Source organism: Euprymna scolopes, chromosome 3 (genome assembly GCF_053919585.1).
Source record: "Euprymna scolopes isolate OS-2025 chromosome 3, ASM5391958v1, whole genome shotgun sequence".
Lineage (NCBI taxonomy): Eukaryota > Metazoa > Mollusca > Cephalopoda > Sepiida > Sepiolidae > Euprymna > Euprymna scolopes.
Window position 1 is genome coordinate 67,715,872 of NC_136484.1, and position 26,702 is coordinate 67,742,573.

The following is a 26,702-nucleotide window of genomic DNA, read 5'->3' on the forward strand; positions in this document are numbered from 1 at the left end:
GGATGCAGAGGTAGATCTGATATAAATGTATGGAAGCTATCCCAGTCAGCCATAGAGTATTGATATACTGTACGATGGAAAGGTAAATCTGAGGACTTATTACATTTTGTTTTTAATCTTAACTGGTACAGCCGAGTAGTCGGAAGATCCCAGTGGAGATAGAATCGAGGATGAACATAGCTCAGCGCAAGTTGTGAGAAAAAGGTCTAGGAAACTTGCATACTGACCATCAGTGTTGGGCACACGGGTAGGTTTGTGAACAATCTGAGTTAGATCATCTGCAATGAAGAAATTGTGACAGAACCTCCCTTCATCATGTCTTGTTTGAGTGAGCTAACCATTCCACATTGTGAACATTGAAGTCTCCACAAACGTGAATGTTAGTCGAAGAATGAACAGACAGGATGTGATCAATTTTCTCAGGTATGTTCTTAAAGATAGTAACTCCGCTGTTGTGAGGACAATAGTGAGCAAATATAAATGCAGTGGTGTAAGCAAATGCAACCCGGAAGTACATATAGGGTAATATAGGGTTCTGTGGAGATGTCCCTACCATATGGAAAGCCATCTTTAATGTAGGCACATATTCCATGCCCATGTCAATCTTGGGGGTCAGATTTTGATGTTAACTTAGAATATCCTTTAATTACAAACTTATCAAGAGAAATAGTCGGTCCAATATCAGTTTCACTTAGGAATAATAGGTCTGGTTTAGTCCTCTGTAGTTGGGTACTGAACCTCTGGAAAGTTGGAAAAGGAGATATAGTAATGGGGGTCTATGCTGGAAGTTGGATTTCTGGGTTTAATTGTGTATTTTTTGGGGAAACTTTTTATGATGCCGCTTTGGGATCTGTATAACAGGAAGACAGACTTGGTATATTAAAAAACAAAAATAAAGAAATATCTGTAAAATGTATATATACCCGTGAGAGAAAGAAAATATCATATTCCAAAATCATATAAATTGATCAAATAATTTTATTTTTAAGTAAGAAAATCAAATTTTATGTGTTGCCAAGGAACAACTGTCCCACAATACCATTTTTAAAACAGTCTCAAGAAAAAATAGGAGATAATTCAGTATAAGTCAAACCGGCAAGATTTTTATTGTAATGCCTATGAATTCCCATTAATTGTTTAAAAGTTATTTTATTTATAAAAATAAAACTACTCGATCAATTTATGTGATTTTTGGGATACAATATTTTCACACATACACGTACATAGTCTCAGTATATCTATTACATTGGAAGCAAGAAGGGGAATTCTGGACAAGCACTAAAAATTACTTTAGAAACAGGGGAGATAATCCAATATATCATTTTGGCAACTAATACTTTTTCATTTGTAACTAATACCGTGGCCTTCGTTATAAAGTCTTTTAAGACGGTCTTGCTAATACCTGGAAATTTAATGATGTATTACTTAAATATTAGTAAATTTAATTATTTGAACTGAAAATGTTTTGACTGGTCAGTTACTTCTGATTCATCTTGCATAATAAAAGTAGAAAATGCTCACCTTTGTGACTAAAACCAACTGTTTTTTCATATTTTCTGCAGCACACAACTCATCATCAGCCTCTCTCAGAATGGCAGGCAAAGAGTTCAGTTCAAGTTCTTTGAATTCATGCAGCTTATTTCTTAAGCTTTTAAAAAAAGAAGCAAAAATTAATAAAAATCAAGAATTAAAATTTTAATATGAAAATATTAAAAATTATTATGGAATATTTTATTGAAATATTAGAAATTATTATGGAATATTTTTTTTTACATGATTAAAATTTGTAAATATTTTCAAATTAACATTATGAAATGTTTTCAAAGATGTGACAATTCCTAATTAAAATTTTATTACATTAAAAAAAAGATGTTTTTTTTATCCAAAAATAAACTTTCAACATTCTTTTTATACATAAAGAAAAAAGAAACAAGTTTTAACAGAATTTAACAATTTGTGTAGTCATTCTTTTTGCAGACTGTTATCCTCATCTTCCTAGTTGTTGTTTCAGCTGTTTCACAGCTCATCAGTATGGCTAGACAAGCAACTACCTCAAGCCAAGATTGAAACCCAATTGCTCAAACGACAGTTGGAGCTCCTAACCATTTTGCTATATGGCTGCTGCTATGCGGGCAGTTAATTAACAATGTTTTGAAATTGTCCAAAGTACCTAAGCTCAATTTGTTTATACACTAATGGTTATTTGTATATCACTTCTTGGTACACACCGACAATGGAAGACCAGGTAAGAACACAAAATTGGATTTATAAGACCATAAAAAAATCCAACCGTGATCATCCTTTGGGCCCATGGTGCAGGTTAGGGTTAGGCATTGAGTCTCTCTGGTTCTAGGTGAGCATTGTCTGAAGATAGCGGTTTCAATTCTACCCAAATAGGCGAAAGGATTAGTTGGCTAAAACATGGTGAGACAACACTTATCGAAGGCAGTAATTACTGAGGATACAATACTGACCTAGCTCAACTTCATGCTTCTATCATGACTTATCATTCCTATCCCATCATGGTCAATCACTTGAAGAAGGCCAGAGGATGAGTTAGCCGGAACCTGGTGAAACAACAACTATGAAGATGAAGATAACAGTCCATAAAATAATGAATACACAAATTATGAAATCTCAAAAAAAAAAAAATTAACAAATTTAAAATGTACATATAAGCACCGTAACAGAAATGTAATGGGGGGGGGGGTATTTAATAAGTAAATTTCGCATTTAAATCATTAAACTAAATAATATTACAGCTTGAAAATAGAATTTGATCCAAAGTCAATAAATTTTACAATATTAAAAAGCAACAAAAAAATTAAATTAACTAGTTTAAACAGTTGGATGATGTATATGTCCTATACAAACATTTTGATAAAAAAATACATACAATTTACTTACTCATTATTTTCTTGTATTACTTTTAATAGTTCTTCTTTTAATTGTGGAAATTCTTCAGAAAGTGACTGAAAAAAAGTTTTCAAATGGAAACTGATCATAAACATTTTCATAATAAAATTTCACTTTGAAAAACTTTGGCCAATTTAAATATGAAATGATTATTTATAATTTACGTGACTGAAAGATGTATTTAGGCAGTTGATTCTTATGCATTATTTTAAGTTAAAAAGAAAACAAACATCCAAGACGGATTATTTTTTCTTCTTTTCTCCCATCACAAAGTTGTTTACTCTTTGCATAAGCAGCAATCCTTTCTCCAACAACAAAATCACATGCAAACAAGCTGTGGTCCAAAAACCAAGAAGACCTTTTTTAAGCAAGAAGTTCATTTTTTATTTTGTCACCTCAAACTCCCAATAGCGTCTACATTTGTATAATCACCTTAGTCTTGTACATAAAGGGTTATCAGTTTGGTTGCCACTGTTTGCTAACCATGGCTGCTTAGGTTTGTCTTTTCACACCATTACCATAAAATAATATCTAAAAAATAATCCTAATGTTTTTTATGGCCCTAATTAGTAGAAAAATATAGAGTATTCTGAAATAATCAGCAGTTAAATCAACCGGTAAGAGGCACAAACCCAACATCTATCTTTGATGGAACATTATCCCTTCTTGGGAACAGAGTTATATACCTTTGAGAAAAATTGTTTTCTATGCCAGAGTTATGTCCCTTGATATAAAAGAAAAAGCTTAAATATCGTTGATGGAAAAGGTAAACCACAAACTTTGTGTTGAATACGAGGTCTTGTAGGAATTCTTGTACAAACATATTTCCTCCTATGTCATACAGACATACAAATAACTGTATGTGATGCAGCAAAGCTTTTAAAAATCTCGATCCCAGTAAAGCAACTGACCCCAATGGCATTCTAATTATAGTACTCAAAAAGCCTCAACCAGAACTAGCCCCCATACTTACAAACATTGTTTTAAGGAGAAATGCTTCCCAACATCACTGGAAAACCTTATTAAGCTGCCCCATATTTAAAAATCCATGTGATTAGTCATCTCCCTCTCAGTACAAGCCAATCAGTCTCCTGGGACATGAGTAACTTTACTGGAATTTGTGTTAAACAGAGAAGTGGTCAATCACCTCAACAGAAACAACCTACTCAGTAACATGCAATATGGTTTCCATTTTGCTAGATCTACAGCTGATGTGCTAACAGTAATATTCCAAAGGATTATTGAATCTCTTGACGCGTGTCTTGTTTCCAGGACAATTGCTCTTGACATATCAAAGGCTTTCAAATAGAGTGTGGCATAAAGATCTACTACATAAGATCTCCAGCTATACCATAGCTGGAGATGTCTTCTCAATTATTAAATCATTTCTCTCTGATAGATTTAGAACAGAAGTGATGAGCAGAAATCAAAACCTCACAGTATTACTGCTGGCATTCCTCAAGGTTCCATCCTGGGCCCAACTCTCTTCCTGATCTTCATCAATGATCTCCCGAATCACATTTTTAGATCATTCATAGACATTTATGCAGACGACACTACCATCTATGGCAACATTTCAAAGGCTAGAAATGGCCAAGATCTCTGATTCTCTGTTCTCTGATCTTGAGCATGTGATGCAATGGGGAAAAAGGTGGCTGGTTAATTTTAATGTATCTAAAACCAAGCTGCTCTCTTTCCATCATCCACGCTCTGACCCATATCTGTCCCCTATTGAAATGAATGGCTCTCACCTTGAGGACAAGTCATATTTAGATAAGCTTCTTGATCTGACCTTCACTCCTGATCTGAAAAGGAACATGTAGATCAAATCCGTTGCCAAGGTCGCTGAAAAAATGGTTGCGTCATTTTACCGCTCCAGCAGGCATCTCATTGTTGATGCAATTCTCTACCTGTACAAGAGCCAAGTACATCCTAGGATGGAATATTGTTGCCACATTCATGTTCAAAGAATTGATTTCAATTACTTATTCATGCATTACTGGTCTTAATAAAATAGAATATCATAGAATATCAATTATTCCAAATTTATGCTCCCATGTGAAAAGCTAATTTATAAAGTCATGAAATCTACTTAAATTCTCAATCAGTAAGGTAACATGAGAAGTCAGTATGTGAGAGTAGCAATTACTACTGAATTGTGCGTTTTACAAAAATATGAAAAAAGGTATTTTTAGTCATGAATTATTTTGACATCAGCTTCCAGCTCTGATGTAGTAAACTAAGACAGCAATGCAGATCCCATGGTGTCAAGTTAAAATCATTAGCGGATTGTGAAAGAATATACAATATTTGTGATTGAAATTAGAAAACGTTTTGGATAACAAAATAAAAACAATGACTGACTGTACCTGAATGTGTGCATCTTTTTGTTTGATTTTGTTGTCATATTCAACCATGAGAGGAGATAATAAACTGGAAGAGAAATGGTGGAATTCATAAATTTGTTTGAAACAAAAAAGGGTTTTTTAAACTTTAAAATACTTTTTAGCTTATTATATTTATTAAGATGGAAAATTTTCAATATTTCAGAGTCAAGGATACCTAAAATAAGGCCAGTTCTATGAAAAAAATATTTAATAAATAAACTAAAGTAACTGGTTTTTCATTTCTAAATAAAATCTTTTCAGCACAAACGCTCATAATTAAAAATGAATTTTTTTTACTCCAAACAAAAAAAGCCAGTATTTCTACATTGTTTGTAAAAAATAATTTTATTGTATAAATATTGATTTTAATTCATAATGAAAAAGGAGGAAAGTATAAAAGAAAAATAATAAATTAGAGATGAAAAATATTCTTCTTATCTTGAGTCATCCATTAATTGATGATCAGATATGCTTAGAATATGTTTACTTCTTTCAATTTAACAAAATTTTAAATAACTAAAAAGAAAAAATAAATTTTTAGAACTCAAATCTTAATTTAACACTCTCATACACAACTGACTCACACGCACATGCATAAAAATGTGATCTGGAACAAATATATTGAAAAACATTGCCAAGGCAACTGCAAAGTATGTGGGCTCCCTCTACTGTGCTAGAAAACTACTCATGCCTAACAGTTTCCTATATCTCTACAAAGCCACTATTCACTCATGTATTGTTGCACATTTGGGCTCATGCATCTACCAGTAGCCTCTTTCTCTTGGACAGAATCAAAAAAAGCTTCCAATCTAATAGGTCCTGCTCTCTCAACCAAGTACTTCAATGGAATTTGCTCTGATGAACTCATAGCACTTGTGTCCCCTTGGCATACATACCTCCGACTAACCTGACAAGCAGCAGAATCCCATCCTTTCACTGTAGAGGTCCTTAGAAAGCTTTCTACTCAAATAGTTTCTTCTCTCAAACTTTCTAGACTTTTTTATTTATTTATTTTTTTTTTTACATAAACGTCACCACTTATCAAGGCCGATAGGCCACTCAAGGATACGGGTTAAAGAGTGTACAGTAGTCAAAAGGACAATATAGTAATCGATAGTAATGGAAGTTCGGTAAATTTGTTAACTTAAGTGGAACAGCTCATCAGAAATTTGTTCACGTTGGACTTGAAGACAACCATATTATAGAAAGCTGGAAAGCAGGAAAACGGAAGACAATTCCACAGGCGTGCAGTTCTAAGAAAGAAGCTTTGATCATGGAATCTATGTTTAGGTTTAGGTACAGATAAAGAGTGGGGAAAATTATTGATAATGTTTTCAGCTAGTCTAGTGTTTTTTGTGAAAGTTTGGCGAGGGGGGACCATAGATTTAAGCTCAGTTGAACACTTTCCATGAAAATAACGATAAAGCAGAGACAAACTCGCAACATCTCTTCTGTGAGACAGAGGTTGCAGCGAAGAGAAAAGGACATCTCCCACCAGGCCATGAAGTCTATTTTTGGAATTCCCTCCCTCTTTCTTGCCTCCTTAAATCTATGAATGTGCAGAAATTTAAATTTGTTCAACTCTCTACATGGTGTCCCTGTAGCTCCTTATGCCCAAGTGCCAATATGCCTTGTTTGGGGTGAATTAGAGTTTTTAAAAAAATTATGCTCATATTCTAATGTATTTCGCTGAAATGCTGTGTCAGAACAGATACTACACTTTGATCTTAGTCAAAAGGCTAAGTAAGCGTAATATAGTTTTCTACCAGGCATTACCTCCTTCTAAAAAAAAAAACAATAACTGACACAACATATATTTTAAGAGGTGGGGAGGGGAATATGGAGTAAGTCCCGGTAATGGCTGAAGCAGTTTATGATCTCAAAAATAATCAGTTTCATATTTATGACTGCATTCTGGCAACGATATTATCAACTAACAGTTAGATATAGCGTCTCTATTTGAAAAAAATGTTCATTTGAAAGGATGTATCCAATAACAGCAGATACTCAAACAAACACAAATGCCGATCACAATTCTTAATTTTTGTCTGAAGAAGAGATCTATCTCAAAATAGTGATCATTTAAAAGATATAATAGGAAAATAAGTAAATAATGACAGCTTTCATCTATAACTAATGGCAAATAATGCATTTTTTTTTAAATAATCTATATAAATAAAACAGTAGATGTATGTGTGTGTGTAAATATCTAACAGGTAAACTCTTAAACATACCACTGAAATTCTCAGGAAATAATATTCATGCACCAAGGGTGATTTATAGCGAATAATATATTTGCTTACATGCATGTCTATCGCATATAGACATTGGCAAATTTACATGTAAAATGTTCATTAAGCATTAGCTGACATTTTGTTTTTTTTTTGTGCGCATGCACATACATTTGTTTTTTTTTCTCAGGCTGGAACTCTCGGTTCTTTTTAATTTCAATTCTAACTGATGACACCAATTCATTTTTGTATATTTTTGTATTAAAAAAAAAAAAAAAAAATCATGCATACATTTTACTCACGGTTTGAAATTTGTAAATATGAAAACAAACCTATACATCTTTTTTATGATCTCATATTTACTTAATTTCATACATTATTTTAAGACGGAGTAGGGGGGGATGACACACGAGATACGGACAGTGCTGAAATAATAACATTATTATTTAGAAAACGATTCTTAATATGGGTAGGGGAAGGTATTATTAAACTATTCTGTACTTTCACCTAACAATTTATCAAATAAGAAACTGACATGTATTATCTCTATTTTTGTTTAGTATTAGTAAACATCAAGTATCTGTTTCTTAATCCAATTTCTTGATTAGTTTATTGTAAAGCAAGTGTTGTCTAATCATTAACTGCACTTTGAAATATTTATTTTTTGAGTAGCATGAATTTTAAATAAGGTGCTTCTACAGTGTAGTATGCATATTTAAAAAATACAAACAATTTATAATGAAATCATGTATTTCCAAAAAACTGCTGAGTCATTTTCCGGAAGTGACGTCATGTGTTGATGATGGGGGGGGAGAGAAAGCACGTTTATGTTGCTTTAAAAAGTACTCTGAAGGCCGCCAGGGATTACCAAACCTTCTTTTTTTAGATGAGGTTGGGGTGTGGTGAATTAGTGCCTGTTCATTCTCCCAAGCATTACCACCACCTTTTCTGTTTATGGAGAGGGGGCCAGTAGGTGTATTTCGCTGAAATGCTGTGTCAGAACAGATACTACACTTTGATCTTAGTCAAAAGGCTAAGTAAGCGTAATATAGTTTTCTACCAGGCATTACCTCCTTCTAAAAAAAAAAACACTTAATAACTGACACAACATATATTTTAAGAGGTGGGGAGGGGAATATGGAGTAAGTCCCGGTAATGGCTGAAGCAGTTTATGATCTCAAAAATACTTTATTTCATATATATTTTTAAAAGAAGTAGGGATACGGAGTCAGGCCCGGAAACAGCTGAAGCAGTTTACGGTCTCAAAATTACTTTATCTAATATATAAAAGCTGAAACAGTCTACAATTTAGACATTACATTATTTCATGTATGTTTTTAAAACAGTGGGATGGGGTATATGAAATCAGTCCAGAAAATGGCCGAAACCATTTACGAGTTAAACATTACTATATTTCATTCATATTTTTAACAGTGGGTGGGGAATATAAAGTCATTCCTGGAAATGGCTGCAACATTTTATGTTTTAGACATTAATTTATTCAATGTATATTTTTAACAGTGGGGTAGGGGGTGGAATGAGAAGTCAGTGCTGGAAATGGCCGAAACAGTTTACAATTTTAACATTACTTTATTTCATGTATATTTTTAACAAACATTATCACATAGTTATTATTTTCGTAAGGAGGGGGGGGGGCGATAATGTGGATTAAAATTACAAAAAATGATTGTCTAAATTAGTAACATATCCAAGAATTTTGAAAAATAATGAAATGTGAGTTAATTGATTGGTGTGTTTGTAATGAAATAATAAGCCCAGAATATTTATCAGTTTCTGTAGGTGATCAACAATATTTTTCTGAATTTTCAATGTTAACTTCGGGGAATGACGTCACAGTTGTAGTGGTGAGTAGAAAGACACATGCTTATGTTGCTTTTTAACGTGCTCTGGGGTTCTCTATGAACTAAAAAATCTTCACTTTTGGCATGGGGCTGAAGAGAGTAATGTCCATTTTGGGGGTCACTATGCAATCTCCCACAATGTCATATTCCAAAAATATGGAATAACTATGGAATCATATTCCGAAAATGACATCTTTCTCTTACTAACATGTTGTTGTAAGGGGAGACAACTATATGAATATTGAAAATTGTGGTAAAGTAAAAGTTGCCTAATGATCATTCGCATCAATGCATTTATGTAATTATTTGGAAAACTTGCTGAGTTATGGTCAAGAACTGATATCATTTCACTTAAAATGATAGTGTCAGTAGTAGGGAGGGAAAGAACACAGTAATGTGGAATTTTGTAGTGAAGTAAGGATTGCCTAACCACTAAGCTTTTCAACATATTTGTTTATTTGTTTGTAAAGCCTGATGAATAATCTTCCGAAAATGATGTCTTTTTTCCAAAAAATTTTGTTGTTGGTAGTGGTGAAAAAATGAAACAGAGTAATATAGAATTTGATAATGAAGCAAGGGTTTTCTAATCATTTAACTGTGCCAATGTATTTATGCATTAATTTTAAAATCCTGCTAAGACATCTTCCAAAAAAATGACAATTTTTCTTACAATAATAGTGCCGATAGTGAGGAAGGAAAGAAATACAGTAAAGTTGAAATTTATGGTGAAGCAAGGGTTGCGAACTCATTAACCAACACAATGTATTTATGTATTAATTTGGAAATCCTAATGATCCATTTTCTTAAAATTATGGTGGCCTTGGTGGGAAGAGAAATTATTTCATATATGTTGTACAATACCTGTTGAGAGTATGTTAGATTGTTTCATATATGTATATAAATTACTCGTCCGAAGGTAGGTAAACATATTCTAAATATGTGTTGTAAATTACCCGTCTCAAAAGATAAAATTATTTCATATACATTCTGTAAATTACCTGTCCTAGGGAAGGTACAATTATTTCATACATGTGTAATAGCCGTCCTAGGGTAGGTAAAATATTCTTTTGCTCAAAATAGCAAATGATACATGCAGATTAAAAATTCCTCTCTCCAAAGAAAAACAATTATATTCAAAATCAACTTCAATTTTCTCATTGTTTATATGGTCCTGAGCAACGTTGGGTAGCCCCACTAGTCTTTAATTAAATGTTTGATATAAATGCCTGAAAGAAATCTTTGATATGAAAATTTTTAATAAAAATGTTTTAAAAATCTTTAAAAATTGTTTTATTTGTAAAAACAAATTTCCATGTCCTTAAATCATACACATTCATTTTTGTTATACTGTTAATCACATATTTATTTAACTAAAAAACATACGTAAAATAAAAAGCTTCCTTATAAAACATATTTTGCAATAAGCCCTCGGAATTATTTCCCTTGATCATGGTGTTTTTAGTTAAAATAATACCTTCAGATACAAATTTAATTCATTCCATGTTCGCTGACGTATCTTGAAAAAAAATCATATCTCAAAATAATTATTCCCATTTGAATTAAAAGAAACAGAATTAATCCTTTCCTAGGATAAGAAATTTACCTAAAACAAGCTCAAACAATTACTAAAGAAAGATAAATACAACAGTAATGACACAGAAGTTAATATATAATAATAAATTTTAATAAAAACAATAAAAAAGTAGAGTTGTGCTCACTGCCTAGGGTAGTGCTAGCGTACGAGATGCATGCAAGGAGAGAGGAAGAGAGAAAAGAAGGCGACCATGCACACACACACACACACACACACACACACACACACACACAATATGGTATCTTAAAAGGGGCAAGATTATACACAATTAAAAACACTGAATGAATTTACTAAATGCTTAATATTTAAGTCTTAATGTAACAAAGGATGAATGAAAAAATAAAGAATACAATTGTAACCAACTTGCCATGGAGACGGGGATGAAGGACTAACAAAAGTGAGGCAGGAGGAGGAAGAAGAAGCAGAGAAAGAGGACTGAAACAATATAGCCTAGCCTACAATACACACACACATTTTGTATTTATTTTTTTTTTTGTTTTTCCTTTTTTAATTTTTTGGCGTTGCACGATTTTTGAAATTGTACTATATCGGCACTATGGTTGCATCTTAGGGCATAAACAATACAATGTATGGTCATTTTTCAAAAATATTGTATCTGAGTACATTCATATCTTAAAATATTACATTACTTCTTTTTGAGTGACTATATTGGTTCAAATCTGTATTACTAAAACTATGACATCAGCTGTCATTGTATGTGTGTTTTTCACCTACACCTAACTTGGAAAAATATACATAGCATTAATTTTCTTATTTTACAATTAAATAAAGGAAAAACTCCTGCTTAAAATAATTTGTAAACATGACTTTATTTTGGATTATTTTTTTCTAGACTCTTCTTATGTTGACACTCAAACAATGTCGGGTAGGTACAGCTAGAAGAAAATATTACTACATAAAAATAAAAATAAAAACATGGCTTCTTCTAAAGACATGATACCCCCATCTCCACCTAATAAAAAAAAATGTAATCCATGGAATCATTAATAAAATTCACATTCACTTCTGCAATCCATTCCAACAATATTTGGTACAAATAAACTTCAGCCAATGCCTGACTTGTCCACTAAGTTTCAGCCATGAATGTCTTTGTTTTATCTTTGTTAGTGGGCACAGAATTAGCCAGAAACAAGAATGTCATTGTATTTTATTCTACTCGGTGTTGCCCAGGCCCAATATATGTATGATTATAATATTACATTTGGTAAATGGTATATAGTAATAGGAAAATAAAATAAAGATAAAATAATAATCTAAGAATATATGAAGGATAAAATATTAATTAATATCAGTATTTGTTTCAATAACCTACATACCTATAATAATAGCCAAATTATGCAAATAATTTTCATAAACAGACTGTTTAAATATATACTAGCTGTACCTTATGTTCTTTTGTTAAATATTAATAGGTATATTGAACTGTTGAAAATGGATAAAAGTCAAATATTCATAAAATTTAACTTCTGATATCTCAGCTATTTTTTTTTAATAAATTTCAGCCAGTGACTGACTTGTCCACCAAGTTTCAACTATAAATTTCCAATAATCTTTGTTTTATCAGCATTCAATAATAAACATAGCTGAATACAATGCGTAAAACTGTCAATAATTTTTACATATTTCTCTTTTGGCACTATCCTGACTGTGGCTGTGATGACCCTTTTCAGTTCAAAAATAGTCTGCTGAGAGTTTCAATAGACATTATTGCTGAGTCCCACAAATAAAAATCTGGAAGATCAAGATCTAGTGAGTGAGAATTTCATTAAGAATCACACCTTCTACTAATGAGATGATCACTAAAGTATCCACATATATCATTGAATAGCAATGAAATAAAGATTGTTGAGCATTTATGAATTAAACTTGATGAACTTACGTATAGACTGAAATTTATCAAACATAATTCGATTGCAGAAAGAATTGTAAATTTTATTAATGGGTGACATTTTGGTGGATTAATCTGTATTAAAATATTATTTTAATACTAATATTATAACATTAATCTGTATTAAAATATTATTTTAATATTAATATTATAACATTAATCTGTATTAAAATATTATTTTAATATTAATATTATAACATTAATCTATTAAAATATTATTTTAATATTAATATTATAGCATTAATCTGTATTAAAATATTATTTTAATATTAATATTATAACATTAATCTGTATTAAAATATTATTTTAACATTAATATTATAACATTAATTTTACTGAATAATCCTTAAAATAAATAAAAATGTTTCTGTTAGCTTGTTAATCTTGGCTTTAGATATTTAAAGAACATACAGAAATTGCTTGATTTAATAAAATATAATGAAAGATTGACATTTTAGTTTTAAAAACAAAAAGGAAAAAAACAGAAAAAGAAAAAAACAGCCATGTTTTTATGCTAAATCGACAACCGAGTCTAAGGAGAAGGAAAATGTGCAGAAAGAGAGAGAGGGTGCAGAAAGAGAGAGGGAGTAGAAAGAGAGAGGCAGAGTATAGATAAAGGAAACCATATTCTGTCATGCTTATTACATCTATATAGAAGGTTATGATATTGTTATTGATAGATAGATGGGTTAACATACATCAGAAACAAAAGGTTGAATTATTATCATTGTATTCTGTCATCCGTTTTACATACTGGCCTGTTTTGAACAGTTTTAAGAAACTGATTTCCAAAGTCACCTATCTCTGGCAAGGTTTTTATTTATCTCTCAAGTCCATTCTTATCACAATCTCTAATTTCTTCCTTAACCTTCTCTTGTGAACTGAACCTACTACCTCAACTGTCCTACATCTACTAAGTCAAGAACTGTCATCCATTCTTTCAATGTGGCCATACCATCAAAGTCTCCTGTTTTGCACACAGATCCCTATGTTGCAGATTAGCATGCCTGGGATACTGCAAAATTATCTGAGCTAGAAGATCATTATTATTATTGCGTAGATTGAATTAGATTTGTTTTAAAGAGAAAAATGCAATTCGAAGACAAATATTGTTAAATGACATTTTAGGAATTTAACTTGACTAGATTAAACAAATATGTTTTATTAAAAAGGAATGTTAGAGCATAAACATAATACATGACGAAGGGAGATGATTTATGTTTTTGGTCATGTGGAGTCGGTGACGTAACGAAATGGTTTGAAAATATACTTTTTGGTTTAGAAGAAAATTACAACATGGTAATCAATTAGTTAGGAGTTAGTCAGATGGTTGAGGTTGTTTTTGTTTTATGGTATATCAACCCTTTTCAGGCTATTTAATGCCGAATCCAAAGATGTTTGAAGAAAAAATTTTTAATAGAATATATTTGTTGTTTTCAAGTCGATTTCTATTTAACCCATAGTTGGGACCCTAACAGGTACTACCACTCCGGGTCAGAGTGGACCTGAGAGCAATGGCAATTAAAGGGTGGCTCCACACTCCCCAAAACCCGCAAGCTGGGGCCTCACAATTAGATATAGTTTAAGGTCATATCCAGGACCGAGTCAGAAGTCTTGAGTGAATGAGTTGGAATGAGTAGACAGGATAAGCAAGTTGTCAGCTGGTTGGGAATCGTTCAGCTATGAAAGCATTCAGCTGGAAAGACAGTAATATGTAATCCCTGAAAAAGGAATGGCGTGCAATATTACACCTATACTCTCAAGATTTAGTCTTTCTTTGAGGTCATCACAACTAAGCTTGACTTTATGACTCACTTTACATATCTATCATATCATTTGCATATCATTTAATGAATGTAAAATAAAAGCAAGCTTACCTTTCTTCTGTTAACCAAGTTATAACTGGTAAATGAGGTTCCTGCAACGAATAGTATGAGAAATGTTAGATATGACTGAGAGATAAACATGAGAAGTAACAGTAGTAACATTATTAAAAAATGTTCTTTTTAGTTTTTCCAACTAAGAGTTCTCACATGAGTGATCGCTCATTGGCAACAACAGGTGGTGTTCCTTGGAATACGAGTGATAACAAGTCTCTCCAGATTTCCAGTACTTTCCACTTTTTTCGGTAACCATTGCAAGTTAACTTTGCCATCAGTTTCTTGTGGTATTGGTCATTGGTCTTCTCTGGAACTTCAGTGGCAATAAGCCTACCAGTGATTCCAGTATACTCTGTTTCCTTCTAGTGGAAGTCTGGATTGTGCTCTCTGCCCTTCTATAACTATTTTTGCTTGCATTCACAAATGCTTGTGTAATCACGTGTGGGGAGGAGGTGGGCAGTGAAGGTGGGACCAGATTATGTGATTTTTCTTATTTATTCTGATAGTTTCAGTTCCCTTGGTTTCATCTAATATTCCTTCTGTGTTTCTAGTTTTGCTTACACAATGGTATTCTATTTCAGTTTGTAACCAGTTGGCATTAAATGGTTATACAAGTCAGTTTCTGAACTCAAGGATTTTTTTAAATATTTATCTATTGTCAATCCTCCTTTTGATTCTAATTTCTTTCTAGCCATCTCTCTCTCTCTATCTTTCTCTATTTCCCTCTTCCTCATTATTCTCTCCCTTAACCCAACCCTTTCTTTCTCCTCCATCAAGCTCATTCTTCTTTTTTGTCTTGTGTTGAAAAAAAAAATAATATAATTCATTTACCGGGGCTATTTGTTTTAAATGTAACACTGTAATCTAATATTAATTGCTCTTGGACAATGCCAAGTAGAACAAAACACAATATTCTTGATACCATATAATTCCATTCATCCCACCCACTTTCGAAGTAATATCAAGAGAAATAATGTGATAATGAAAATAGTCTAAAAAGATTTAAGTGTAATATTGTTATTCACATTTATGGCTCCCAGGCAACACTGAGTAGAACAAAAGATTCTGTTATCCACCCTCACCTTTCTCACATACTAAATATACTACTGTGAATGTATGATGAAAATCAAAATATCAAGAGAAATAATGTTGATAATGATTATTGATGCAAAGTAAAATACATGGTTCCTGTCAATTATTAATTTCTTGGCCCATTCCATTTCACAAAAATATGAAGATAAATAATGTTGATAAAGAAAATAGTCAAAATAGATTTAATATATACCACTTAGCAAAAGTAATACAATACTCTTACAGTTATTAATTTTATTGCTTCGGGAGAAGGCCAAATAGAAAAAAAAAGTTTATGTTCATCTATCCTCACTTACCAAATACACTACTATAATCTTAATAAAAAGGCTTTCACAACAATATCAAGTAGATCCTGGTCAATTCCTAATTTTTTCCCCTCCATTTCATTTCGTAATGTTGATGAAGTCAATAGTCTGAAGAGATTTACTACATATCCTTTACTGAAAGTAATTCTGTAATCTTACAATTATTGATCCCAGAAAATGCAGAGAACAAATGGTTTTGATCAATTCCAATTTTTTGCCTCACCCATTATGAACTCATCAAGCAATAATGATTCAGAAAATGATGTGTAGTTATGGATTAGCTAACACTTGCTTCACTATAGACTCATCAAGCAATGTCAGTTCAGAACAGAAAGTGTGATCAAGGATTAAGCAACCATTGCTTCACTACAAACTCATCAAGCAATTCCACAAATAAAATTCAGGGTTAAATTTTTAAAAATGCTGACTCATTTCCTCTCTTGAATAATGAGTCAGCAATTTCTTTTCAAATTAGTTGGTAATAAGATTAGAAAATATCCAAAGTAGTAAATAATTACATTAGAAACTGATAAAAAAACTTATCCTTCACCACTACATAACCACTGCCGTCACCACAAAATCAGAATCAGTTTACCTAAAAAAAATCAATTTTTATTTCTAAATTTTAGATCTAATACCCCCAAGGCAATATTGATCAAGAAAATATAAACTTTGTGGGTCTTTGTTTAGTAGTTTAACACTTTTAGCTGACCATACAAACACATACATTTGCTCTTTATATAATAGATGTCATTTATTAACCGTAACCCCCAAATGATAATGAGTGACACTCATAAAGATCTTTTAAATATATGTTTTTTAATCTGTTCCTTTTCTCTTATGACCCTAGACAAATGCCTTTGACAATTCATTCCTTAACCAGGACTTTTTTTTTTAAATGTAGCTGCTGATCTAGTAATAAACTTATGACACAAGTAAACACCAACTTATCTTCCTGGTGGAAATGTAATGTGAGCAGTTTCTAAGACAATAATGATATGGTTCCTTAATTATGTAGCATTGTAAATTTTCAGACATAAAGACAAAAAGAAGTATTACATTACCTTATTGAAATGTTGCTGGGTTTGGTACCAGAATAATTCATTGTTCAATCTTTGGACTAAAACAAAAGAAAGAAATTGAAAATATAATACACATTAGAGTAACCATTGAAAGATCTATGGAGACCTTGTCTTCTGATATAATACATTGAAATGAAAAAAGTAAAACCTTCAAAAACAACTTTTAGGTTATGAATTAAATCAAAGCTCAATTAGTTGAAACTTTAAAAGATTAAAACTTCTGTTTGATGAGCATGCGTGGAAGTGCTCAAGAATTGTCTTAGTCAAACCTACCTATGGTGAAAAGTTCATCCAAGGGCTAAAAAAGCCAATACTGGAGTCATTCAGAGAGTAACTGCTGAGGTTGCTCTTGTAACGTGTTGTGTTGAGTCATTTTCATGGAGTGGTTCGGAATTAATTTGGATGGTTCCCACAGAAGTGTTCAAATTCGAATTGACGGAGTTGTTCAAGATTGTGTCGGGTCGTTTTGACGGAGTTGTTCGGGATCATGTTGGGTCATTTTGATGGAGTCATTCAGGATCATGTCAGGTCGCATGAATGAAATTGTTTGGAAGCGTGCCGAAGTGTGTGAATGGAGTTTGGATTATTTGGACTAATGTTCTTATCTTGAGTGTTATTTTCACATTTTGATTAATATAACCTCTGACCTTCTTCAAGTGTATCTTGTCAAACTCGAGAATCTGTACAGAATTTTGAACAGAAGCCTTTATTTAAGCCATGAGGATAGCATGTTCTTGTTCCATCAGCCATGATTGGGTAGAAGTCTTAAGTAATCACAATTGTATTCTTAGTATTATCCGCACTGAGGATTGAACCTTCAACCTTCAGAAGAACGTAATTCTAACTGAATTGTACTTAGTACTTTATCACGAGTTAGTGCAAGTGATACTAACAATATAATTGCAAATTATTTAATATTTCTATTTGGTCATGGCTGGCAGAATGAGAGCATGCTACTCCAGTGAATTAAATAAAGAGTTCCATTTGAAATTCTGTACAGATTGCTGAGTCTGACAAAATACACCTGAAGAAGGTTGGAGGTTACATCGGCAAAAACATTGTGAGAATAATACTTAAGATGAGAACAGTAGTCCGAATAATCCAAATAATACGAATAATCAATCCTCATCTCAATAATTCAGTAACATAATATCAGAGATTAGTAAAGAATTGTTTAATTTCAATTATTTGAACTACTGTTCTCATGTTTAATATTATTTTCACTACTTTCTGTAGTCATTCACATGTAAGTAAAGTTGTGGACTATAGTTGAAGGTGATCTGAAGGTTTCTTTTTCATCAACTACTCTACCAAAGTACAGGGTGGAATGATAAAAGTGTCGCCCTAAAGAAAACAACACTACAGATTTATTTTAAAACTTTTATTGAAAAAATCAATTCAGGGAACTTGATTATGTAATAGAGCTGACATCTACTCAATGTAGCCGCCTTCCGTCTCAATCCTCGCCTCAATATGGGTCCAGAACTGAGAGCATGCCTTTTCCACAGGCGCTGGCGGGAGCTCGGCAAATACTCTGCAGATGGCGGCAATCAGGATAGCTTTGGTGTTGTGAGAAGTCATGTTGGTGATGTTCTTGACGTATTACCAAACGAAGTAGTCCAGCAGGTTCAGATCAGAGGAGGAGGGGGGAGCCAGTGAGAGAAGGGTACAAGGTCATAGCACTCGTTCTGAAGTCAAGCCTGAGTCTCATTGAACTTACAGACCCGCACCAAGTCCTGCTACCACACCCATGATTGCGCCAAGGAATCACCACACTCCAGTATATTCAGATACACGTTGGTGTTGACTTTCAAGCCGACTTCAAAGATGTAAGGTGGCATGATGTGACCCTCACTTGAAACCACAACAAAGATCATAACCATGGCTGGAAACTTTATTTTCGTCACCATGGGTATGTCCCTGTTATTCGTGGCAATCCAGCAACGCATTTTGAGGGTGCTGGCAATGGTCCTGTTGTCATAACTTGGATCGGTAGAGAGCATGAGTTGTACAGCGGTGCAACTTCGATCTCGCTTGTTGAACAGAGTGGCACTTTCAAACATGATAGAAGGCTCCTATCCCTCTTGAGATTTGTACACAACTGGCCAAATAGTAGATGGTCTGCAACAAAGAAAGAAAACTGGTTTTCATCAAATGGAAATGGAATCATGTTGTCCTTTTTATGGCGGCAATTTTATCAGTCCATCTTGTATTTTGTACAACTCACCTGAGAATTGAACCATGATCTCTGAATCCATTAGCAAATACTCAAAAAACCTGAAAAGTTGGTGGTTACAAAAAATAAAAAAAACAAAAACTTAATACTTCAGACGTTAGACAAATTTAAAATAAAATGATTACCTATTTCTATGATCCTAGGCTGTATTGATCACCCATTTTCGGACCAGATAGCATTTTTAAGGATATATAATCAAAGTCATTTATTAATTAATCATTTTTAGGGGAGATAAATACATGTCTACCCATTAATCCAGGATTGGTCTAATAGAGAATGAAAAACCAAAAAAGGTTGACACAGAAAGGTGGAACAATTCCACTAAGTGAATAAATGGATAGGTGGTCAACCCCTGTGATTTGTGCTTAATGGGCAATAATTTTGATGGATCGTGAGGATCAAGATAGAGGTAGAAGCATAACCACTAGTCAATCATAATAAATATAGGAAAAACAAAAATAAAGTATCTTTTTATGGACATTACTCCAGGCGAAGCATGAAGCTACTTGATGTAAGGAGCTAAAAAAAGGAAAATATGACTTCAAGGTAAAAAATAAGTGTTAGATAGATACATTTCCGACACAAAGAACAGCAATTTTTCCTCTTTGTCAGATCGCTCTTCGAATGTGAGAACTAAAGGACAAAATGAGGAAAGTGACATGCGCGAGTTACAGGGTTGCCGAAAGTAAACCCAGAGTTCACTTTCTACTCATGCTTAAATTTATTTTTTTCCAACAGAAAAAATAGTTCCCCTGCCCAACACACAAAATGATTTTTGAGAAATCAAAAAAATGACCATGATTTAAAAAAAAAAAATGAATAAATAAAAAGATTGGTTACTGCATAATAAATGTTTGGTGTTGTTGATGAATCGCTGGTTGATTGCCCTCTCGCACATTTCCGTAAGTTTCAATCATTCGTGTCAGAATTTTATAGGGTTTGGTAAGTGGTTGCTCAAGGGATGAGTGAACAGGAATTCTGTCGGTGACGCACTTATGTCGAGTGGTGTAGTGTTGCAATGTAGTAGAAGTGCTTTTGTTACTTTGTGTCCAGTGAACCACTGGAGCTAATGTTTGTTGCGAGTATTTGCTTCATGTGCTTGACAGCTGATTCAACTCTGCCATTGCTTTGTGGATAATAGGCTAATGATACTCGTTTTAGAAATGTTTGCTTTTTATTGAAGTTGTATAGGAATCCACCATCATAAGCAATTTCCTCCAACATACCATAATTCACAAAATACCTGCATAAAATATTGCGTACTGTGGATACCCTGACACCTTGGTGCATTGAAGATATCTCTGTCCAACCTGAGTACCTTTCAGCATATATTATATATTTCCGTCCAGCCATATTGAAAATATCTCTGACTGTTGACTGGAAAGGGTAGCCTGGGTCGACAGGTGTGAGTGCGGGTTCCTTATGGTTTGAAGAGACAATTTCGTTACAACATTTGCATTGATTACACCTTTCTTTCAATTGTGCATCCATACCAGGCAAAAAATAAATGTTGTTTAGCATTGCTTGTCATGCTATTGAATTCTTAGTGGCCAATATGAAGCTTGTCAATGAGTTCATGGCATAGTTTTTGAGATTAATATACACCCTTCCTTGAATACTAGGGACTGAACCATTTCTAGGTTATTCTGCATATTCCAGAACTTTTTAATGGTTGGGTTTAGATTATCCTTATGTTTTTCTATCATATCCATGAGGCTCAGCTATTGATGATCTACCTTAGCCATTTTGATGAGAAATGCTTCCTGGTTGTATCAGGATTCTATCCTGGCTTGCAATGATTCTTCTATGTTGTTCGATTCAGATGATGTGACTCTGGTGAGAGGTGCAGGAATACAAGACGTAGCATTTCCCCCATCATTGGCATTGGCTGGTATTGATATGGCATTGAATTTGTACATCAGGGTCTGCTCTCTGATGTCATATATTGTGAGATTTTTAATTTCATTGAAGTTACAATTATCGAATATCAGCATGAAAGGTTTGTGGTCAATAGCAGCCCAACACAAATATTTTGCAACTTTCCAAACCAAACTTTCGGCCCTGTTAGTGGGGCATTAGAATACACCGACTGCCCCCCTGCAGAGGGTAAAAGTCCCTCAATGGGGGTCCTGGAAAATACCTTAAACTATATCCAGTGGTGAGGCCCCAGCTTGCGGGCTTTGGGGAGTGTGGAGCCACCCTTTAATTACCATTGCTCCCAGGTCCACTCTGACCCGGAGTGGTAGTACCTGTTAGGGTTCCAACTATGGGTTAAATAGAAACCAACTTGAAAACACCAAATATATTTTATTAAAAAATTTTTCTTCAAAATCTTTGGATTCGGCATTAAATGTCCCGAAAAGGGTTGATATGCTGTAAAACAAAAACAACCAACCAACCAACCAACCAACCAACCAACCAACCAACCAACCAAACCAAACTTTATGGGCCAAAGTTTCCTTTTCGACCAGTAGGTAATGGCTTTCAGAAGATCTAGTGAATCGAGAGCCAGCATGTACAACCATCCAGTGTCCTGGCCCACGAAAGTGGTCCATTGTATTAGGTTGAGAAGAAAGTTCTTGCAGAATATTTAATTTTGATTTCAAATGATGTATTTTCAAATTAGTTTTTGTTATGATATCTTTACTTTATATATCAGTTTAAAGAGCATTATATTATAACCGTTTTAAGACTATTATGTCTTCTTTTCAGAACATTGAAGATGGAAAAACAAAGCAAATTCACACAATTTTCTTATTTCAATCCAAGCTAGGCTTAAAAGCTGCTGAAACAACTCCCAATATCAACAAAGCATTTGGCCCAGGAACCACTACTGAATGCAAAGCACAATGGTGGTTTAAGAAATTTTGTGGTGGCGACAAGAGTCTTGAAGATGATGAGCATAGTGGTAGGCCATCGTATGTTGACAATCATCAATTAAGATCCTTAATCAAAGCCAATCCACAAACAACTGTTCGATAACTTGCTTCTGAATTAGATGTAATATATACAATGATTTCCAACCAGTTGAGAGAGATTGGAAAGATAAAAAAAAAAAAAACTTAATAAATAGGTGCCTCACGAATTGAACGACAACCAAAAGAAATGCTCTTATGAAGTGTCATCTTCCCTTTTTTTATGCGACAAGAATGACCCGTTTCTCAACCAGGTTTTGACTTGTGATGAAAAGTGTTTTTTTACAACAAGTGGTGACAATCAACTCAGTTGTTAGACGCCGACAAAGCTCCACGACACTTCCCGAAGCCAAAGTTGCACCAAAAGAAGGTAATGCTGACTGTTTGGTGGTTTGCATTCAGTCTCATCCATTACAGTCTTTTTTAATGTAGGCAGAAACTATTACAGCGAAGAAGTACTGTCAACAAATGGATGACATAAATGACGATTTCCAACCACTTGAGAGAGATTGGAAAGACAAAAGCAGTTGATAAATGGATGCCTCACGAATGGATCGATAACCAAAAGAAACGCCTTACAGTTTTTTTTTAATTCAGGCGAAATCATTATGGTGGTAAAGTACTGTCAACAAATGGATGAAATGCATCAGAAACTTCAACAGCAACATCCAGCATAAGGTTAAACTGACACTGCAGAAGTTGAAGGAATTGGGCTACGAAACTCTGCCTCATCCGCCATACTCTCCAGACCTCTCACCTACTGACTACTACTTTTTCAAGCATCTCAACAACTTTCTAAGAAATGCTTCAAAAACCTAAGCGATATCAAAAACATCTTCAGCAACTTCATCACCACCAGAATGCCAGATTGTTACATTACTGGCACAAATATACTTATTTTGCATTGGCAGAAGTATGTTGATTCTGATGGTGCTTATTCCAATTAATAAAATTTTGTCTGAGCTGAGATATATTCATCTGAATTTTGAAGTTAAAAAACGCAAGAACTTTCTTGTCAGCCTGATAGATGAGCACTCACAATGAATATTATACGTTTAGGAATGCCATCTTGTCATTCTAACTTAGCAACTCGGTACTACCTATGTTTCGAATTAAAAAAAAAATGCTTTAAAATAAGTTAAATCACTAAAAACTTATTCAGGTAGGTAGAAGAGTAACTTATTTTGTCTTTGGTAACACTTTCGGTGCTTATTCAAATTGTCATTTATGACGGCAATTAAAAGTAAAGAAAATACAGAAAAGTTTGTATGATGTACATACTCATTACAGAACGAAGATGTCATATTTCAAAAATTACGTAGATCGATCAAGTAGTTTTTTTTTTTAAGTAGGAAAATCAAAATTTACCATTTTGGCGGGCATGAACGAGAATCACCCTCCTCCCTATATATTAGTAACTTACCAATAATAATCCACTGAAAAAATTGCAGAAAAACGAAAGCCATTCTTAAAATGGGGAGGCTGGGGGTGTTTATTCTGAAAGCTGTTCTTTACATGTTGAGGTTGGGGTGTTTATTCCGAAAGTCGTTCTTGGGGGTGTGTGTACCCTTAGGTGTGTCAGAAAACGATATTAAAAATGCGTGATAAAAAATTGAATAATTCAACCTCCTATCTTTCCAAGCTTATAACTACTTGAAAAATGTAATTCAAACCCTCATTTTTTTTTCAATTAAAGGAGCAAAGACCAAATTAAAAAAAAATAACAGGTTTAATAGCAAATTATGCAATATTTCTTTTTTTTAAATCGGTTTTCTTTAAAAAAGATTTAAAGAAAATCAACAAATTTGAACTTGCTTCGATAAATATATAAATTCCAAAAAATCACTTACCTATAAAAAAATACTATTCAATGGGTACTTCCATTCTTCATTGTTAAGAATTTATCCATATTTATATTTTAAATTCCATGTATTTTTTTAAATAAAAGAATTTTTTTAAGCAACTATTTGAAAAAGCCGCCATTACATAAGCATTGTTATGTGTTAGCGAAACGCCGGAAGTAGTGTTTGTTCTTGTTTTGAAATGCAGATGGATAAAATGACATAGAAAACCACACGTTCGCGTTAGCTGTCTAGTCTTGTGCGTGAAGAAATATGTGTCCCCATAACTGAAAACTAGTCACATTTTACTTATAAGTTTTTGCCCTTAAAAAAATCAGTCGATGAATTTTTTCTTTTCTTTTCTCAAAGAAATACATGAATTTTTGATTTAATATATTTTAATTCTACTTTATCGAGTGAATTTTTTTTTAATATCTAAAAAAAAAAAAAAAAAGAAAACATTGAATCAAATAGAAAAAAATGTCGTCAGCGTCCAATATTTACTTGACAATGTAAGAAGAAAATAAGCTTCCACTTAAAAAAAAAAAAAAAAAAAATCAACGTGGTTTAAAAAAAAAGAAAGGGTTTTACACTTTGGACTTTACAGGTAAATTTCCAAAAAACACTTTTTTATTCGGTTTATTGGAAAGTGCATAAAGTTTCACATTGACCCTGAAAAAATCGTAAAAATTTAACCAATAGAAAAATTTTGATAGATTTAAAAATCTATCAAAATTTTTCTATTGGTTAAATTTTTACGATTTAAAAATTGAAAAAAAATTAACTCGTAAAATTCAATTGCTTTTATTAGGTAAAAAAAATAATTAAAAAAATGGCTGCATGAAGGCGCGCCGGCATTTTATAAACAGTTTTTTAAAAAATAAAAAAATAATACTTCTATTATTTTTTTAAACAACTTTTAAAGTTTATTTTGGAAGTTGATTCCATAAAGAAAATAAATAACCCACTTTAAACAGAGAAATTACGAGTTTTTTTTATATATTTATTCGCAGTTTTGTGTTAGGGGTGTCGAAAATTCGGTAAATTTATACAAACACCGTGACAGCGAATTAACCCTAACCCTAAACCCTAACCCTAACCCTAACGCTGTCACAGTGTTTGTATAATAATACCGAAAATTCCCCAAAATTCTGATACACCTAGTGTACCCTTTATTTATTTCATCGGATTTGATCATTCCGACCAAAACACTACGACTGGCTTAAGTCATAAAATAAAATTTGATTTTCTTTAATTAAAAAAAAAACAAAAAAATCTACTTGATCAAATTACGTTATTTTTGGAATATGACATCTTCGTTCTGTAACGAGTACGTACATCATGCAGACTTTTCTGTACTTCCTTTACTTTTACTCGCCACCATAAGTGAGTGCCCTTATTTGTTATGTATTTGTTTCGTTACCCTCTTTTCGGTTTGTTGTCTATGCCGGATTGCCGGACTTCTCCTTTTCACTGACCGAGGACAGAATCGATAAGTGTTATATCAGAACATTTACTACACTTTATTCAAAACCTTTAGGCCGATAAAAAACAAAATCGAACTAAATATGAAACGAATGTTCGTTACTGTTAAGCCAAAGCGGGAGCAACAAGTAAGGTCGACTTCAGGTGTAAACAAATACTTGCCAAACGCAAAATTATCATCGAAGAAGCAATCTAAACGCTCGCATCATTTAAATATTTACCTTGGTCCATAAGAAACTGGGCATTTCGTGATTCCATTTTCTCTTTAAAGGTGCTTTCTTTTTTCAAAATTGTTGCGTAGACAATATACGTTATAAAAAAATAAAATATAAATTTATCCGGCAGAATGAAATGCGGCCATATTGTTAAGCATTTTCACGTTGCCATGATACGGACAAAAAAAAAAAAAAAGTTTTCATCAACTTTAAACTTAACATTAATCTATTTTAAAATTATAACTTATTTATTTTTAATCATTACAAAGTTTCTTAACAAAGTTTCTTACAAAGTTTTTAAACGACTACAGATGTTTTGTATTTTTACCGTAACTGCGTTATAACTAAAAAACAAAAGTTGACGGTTGGTTAGGGTGCATGCTAAGGGGAAGTAACTTTTGAATTCTTTAAAAAGTGAAATATTTGTTTTATATTTCAAAAATAATTGAGATGGTTTCAAATGTAATGTAATGTTTTCAATTTAATACAGAAGGGAGGTACTTTTGCAATTTACGGACCGTACTATAGGATTTTCAAGTTAAATTCAATTTTTACGGTATCTTTTATTAAATTGTTAGGTAAAAAGGAGAAGGGAAGGGCTCTGTTAACTATTCTGTACTTTTACTCAAAGTACAGAATAGTTAACAGAGTCCCCTTCCCCATGTTATGAAATTGGTTTCTAAATAATATTGTTATTTCAACATGGCCCAGAAATACCAAAAAACAAAACGAATTGCATACTCTCTCCAAAG

General features: G+C 32.9%; 1 protein-coding gene across 3 annotated transcripts in view; it reads right to left on the bottom strand.

The window, feature by feature from the left end:
• Positions 1-26,131, bottom strand: part of LOC145256013 (sodium channel and clathrin linker 1-like) — a 72,220-nt gene extending 46,089 nt beyond the window's left edge. For 2 of the 3 annotated variants that reach the window (XR_013863931.1, XM_080114645.1), the window contains exons 1-6: positions 25,957-26,131; positions 17,241-17,296; positions 14,777-14,817; positions 5,286-5,349; positions 2,908-2,972; positions 1,522-1,648 (exon numbers count right to left, since the gene is read on the bottom strand). Coding sequence is in view for 2 of the 3 variants with exons in the window: in XM_080114645.1 (XP_079970771.1) it covers positions 1,522-1,648; positions 2,908-2,972; positions 5,286-5,349; positions 14,777-14,817; positions 17,241-17,296; positions 25,957-25,993 (390 nt within the window). In the remaining variant the exon portion in view is untranslated. The remainder of the gene's footprint in view (positions 1-1,521; positions 1,649-2,907; positions 2,973-5,285; positions 5,350-14,776; positions 14,818-17,240; positions 17,297-25,956) is intronic. The other variant, XM_080114644.1, reaches the window with a different exon arrangement.
• Between the last annotated feature and the right edge of the window lie 571 nt (positions 26,132-26,702).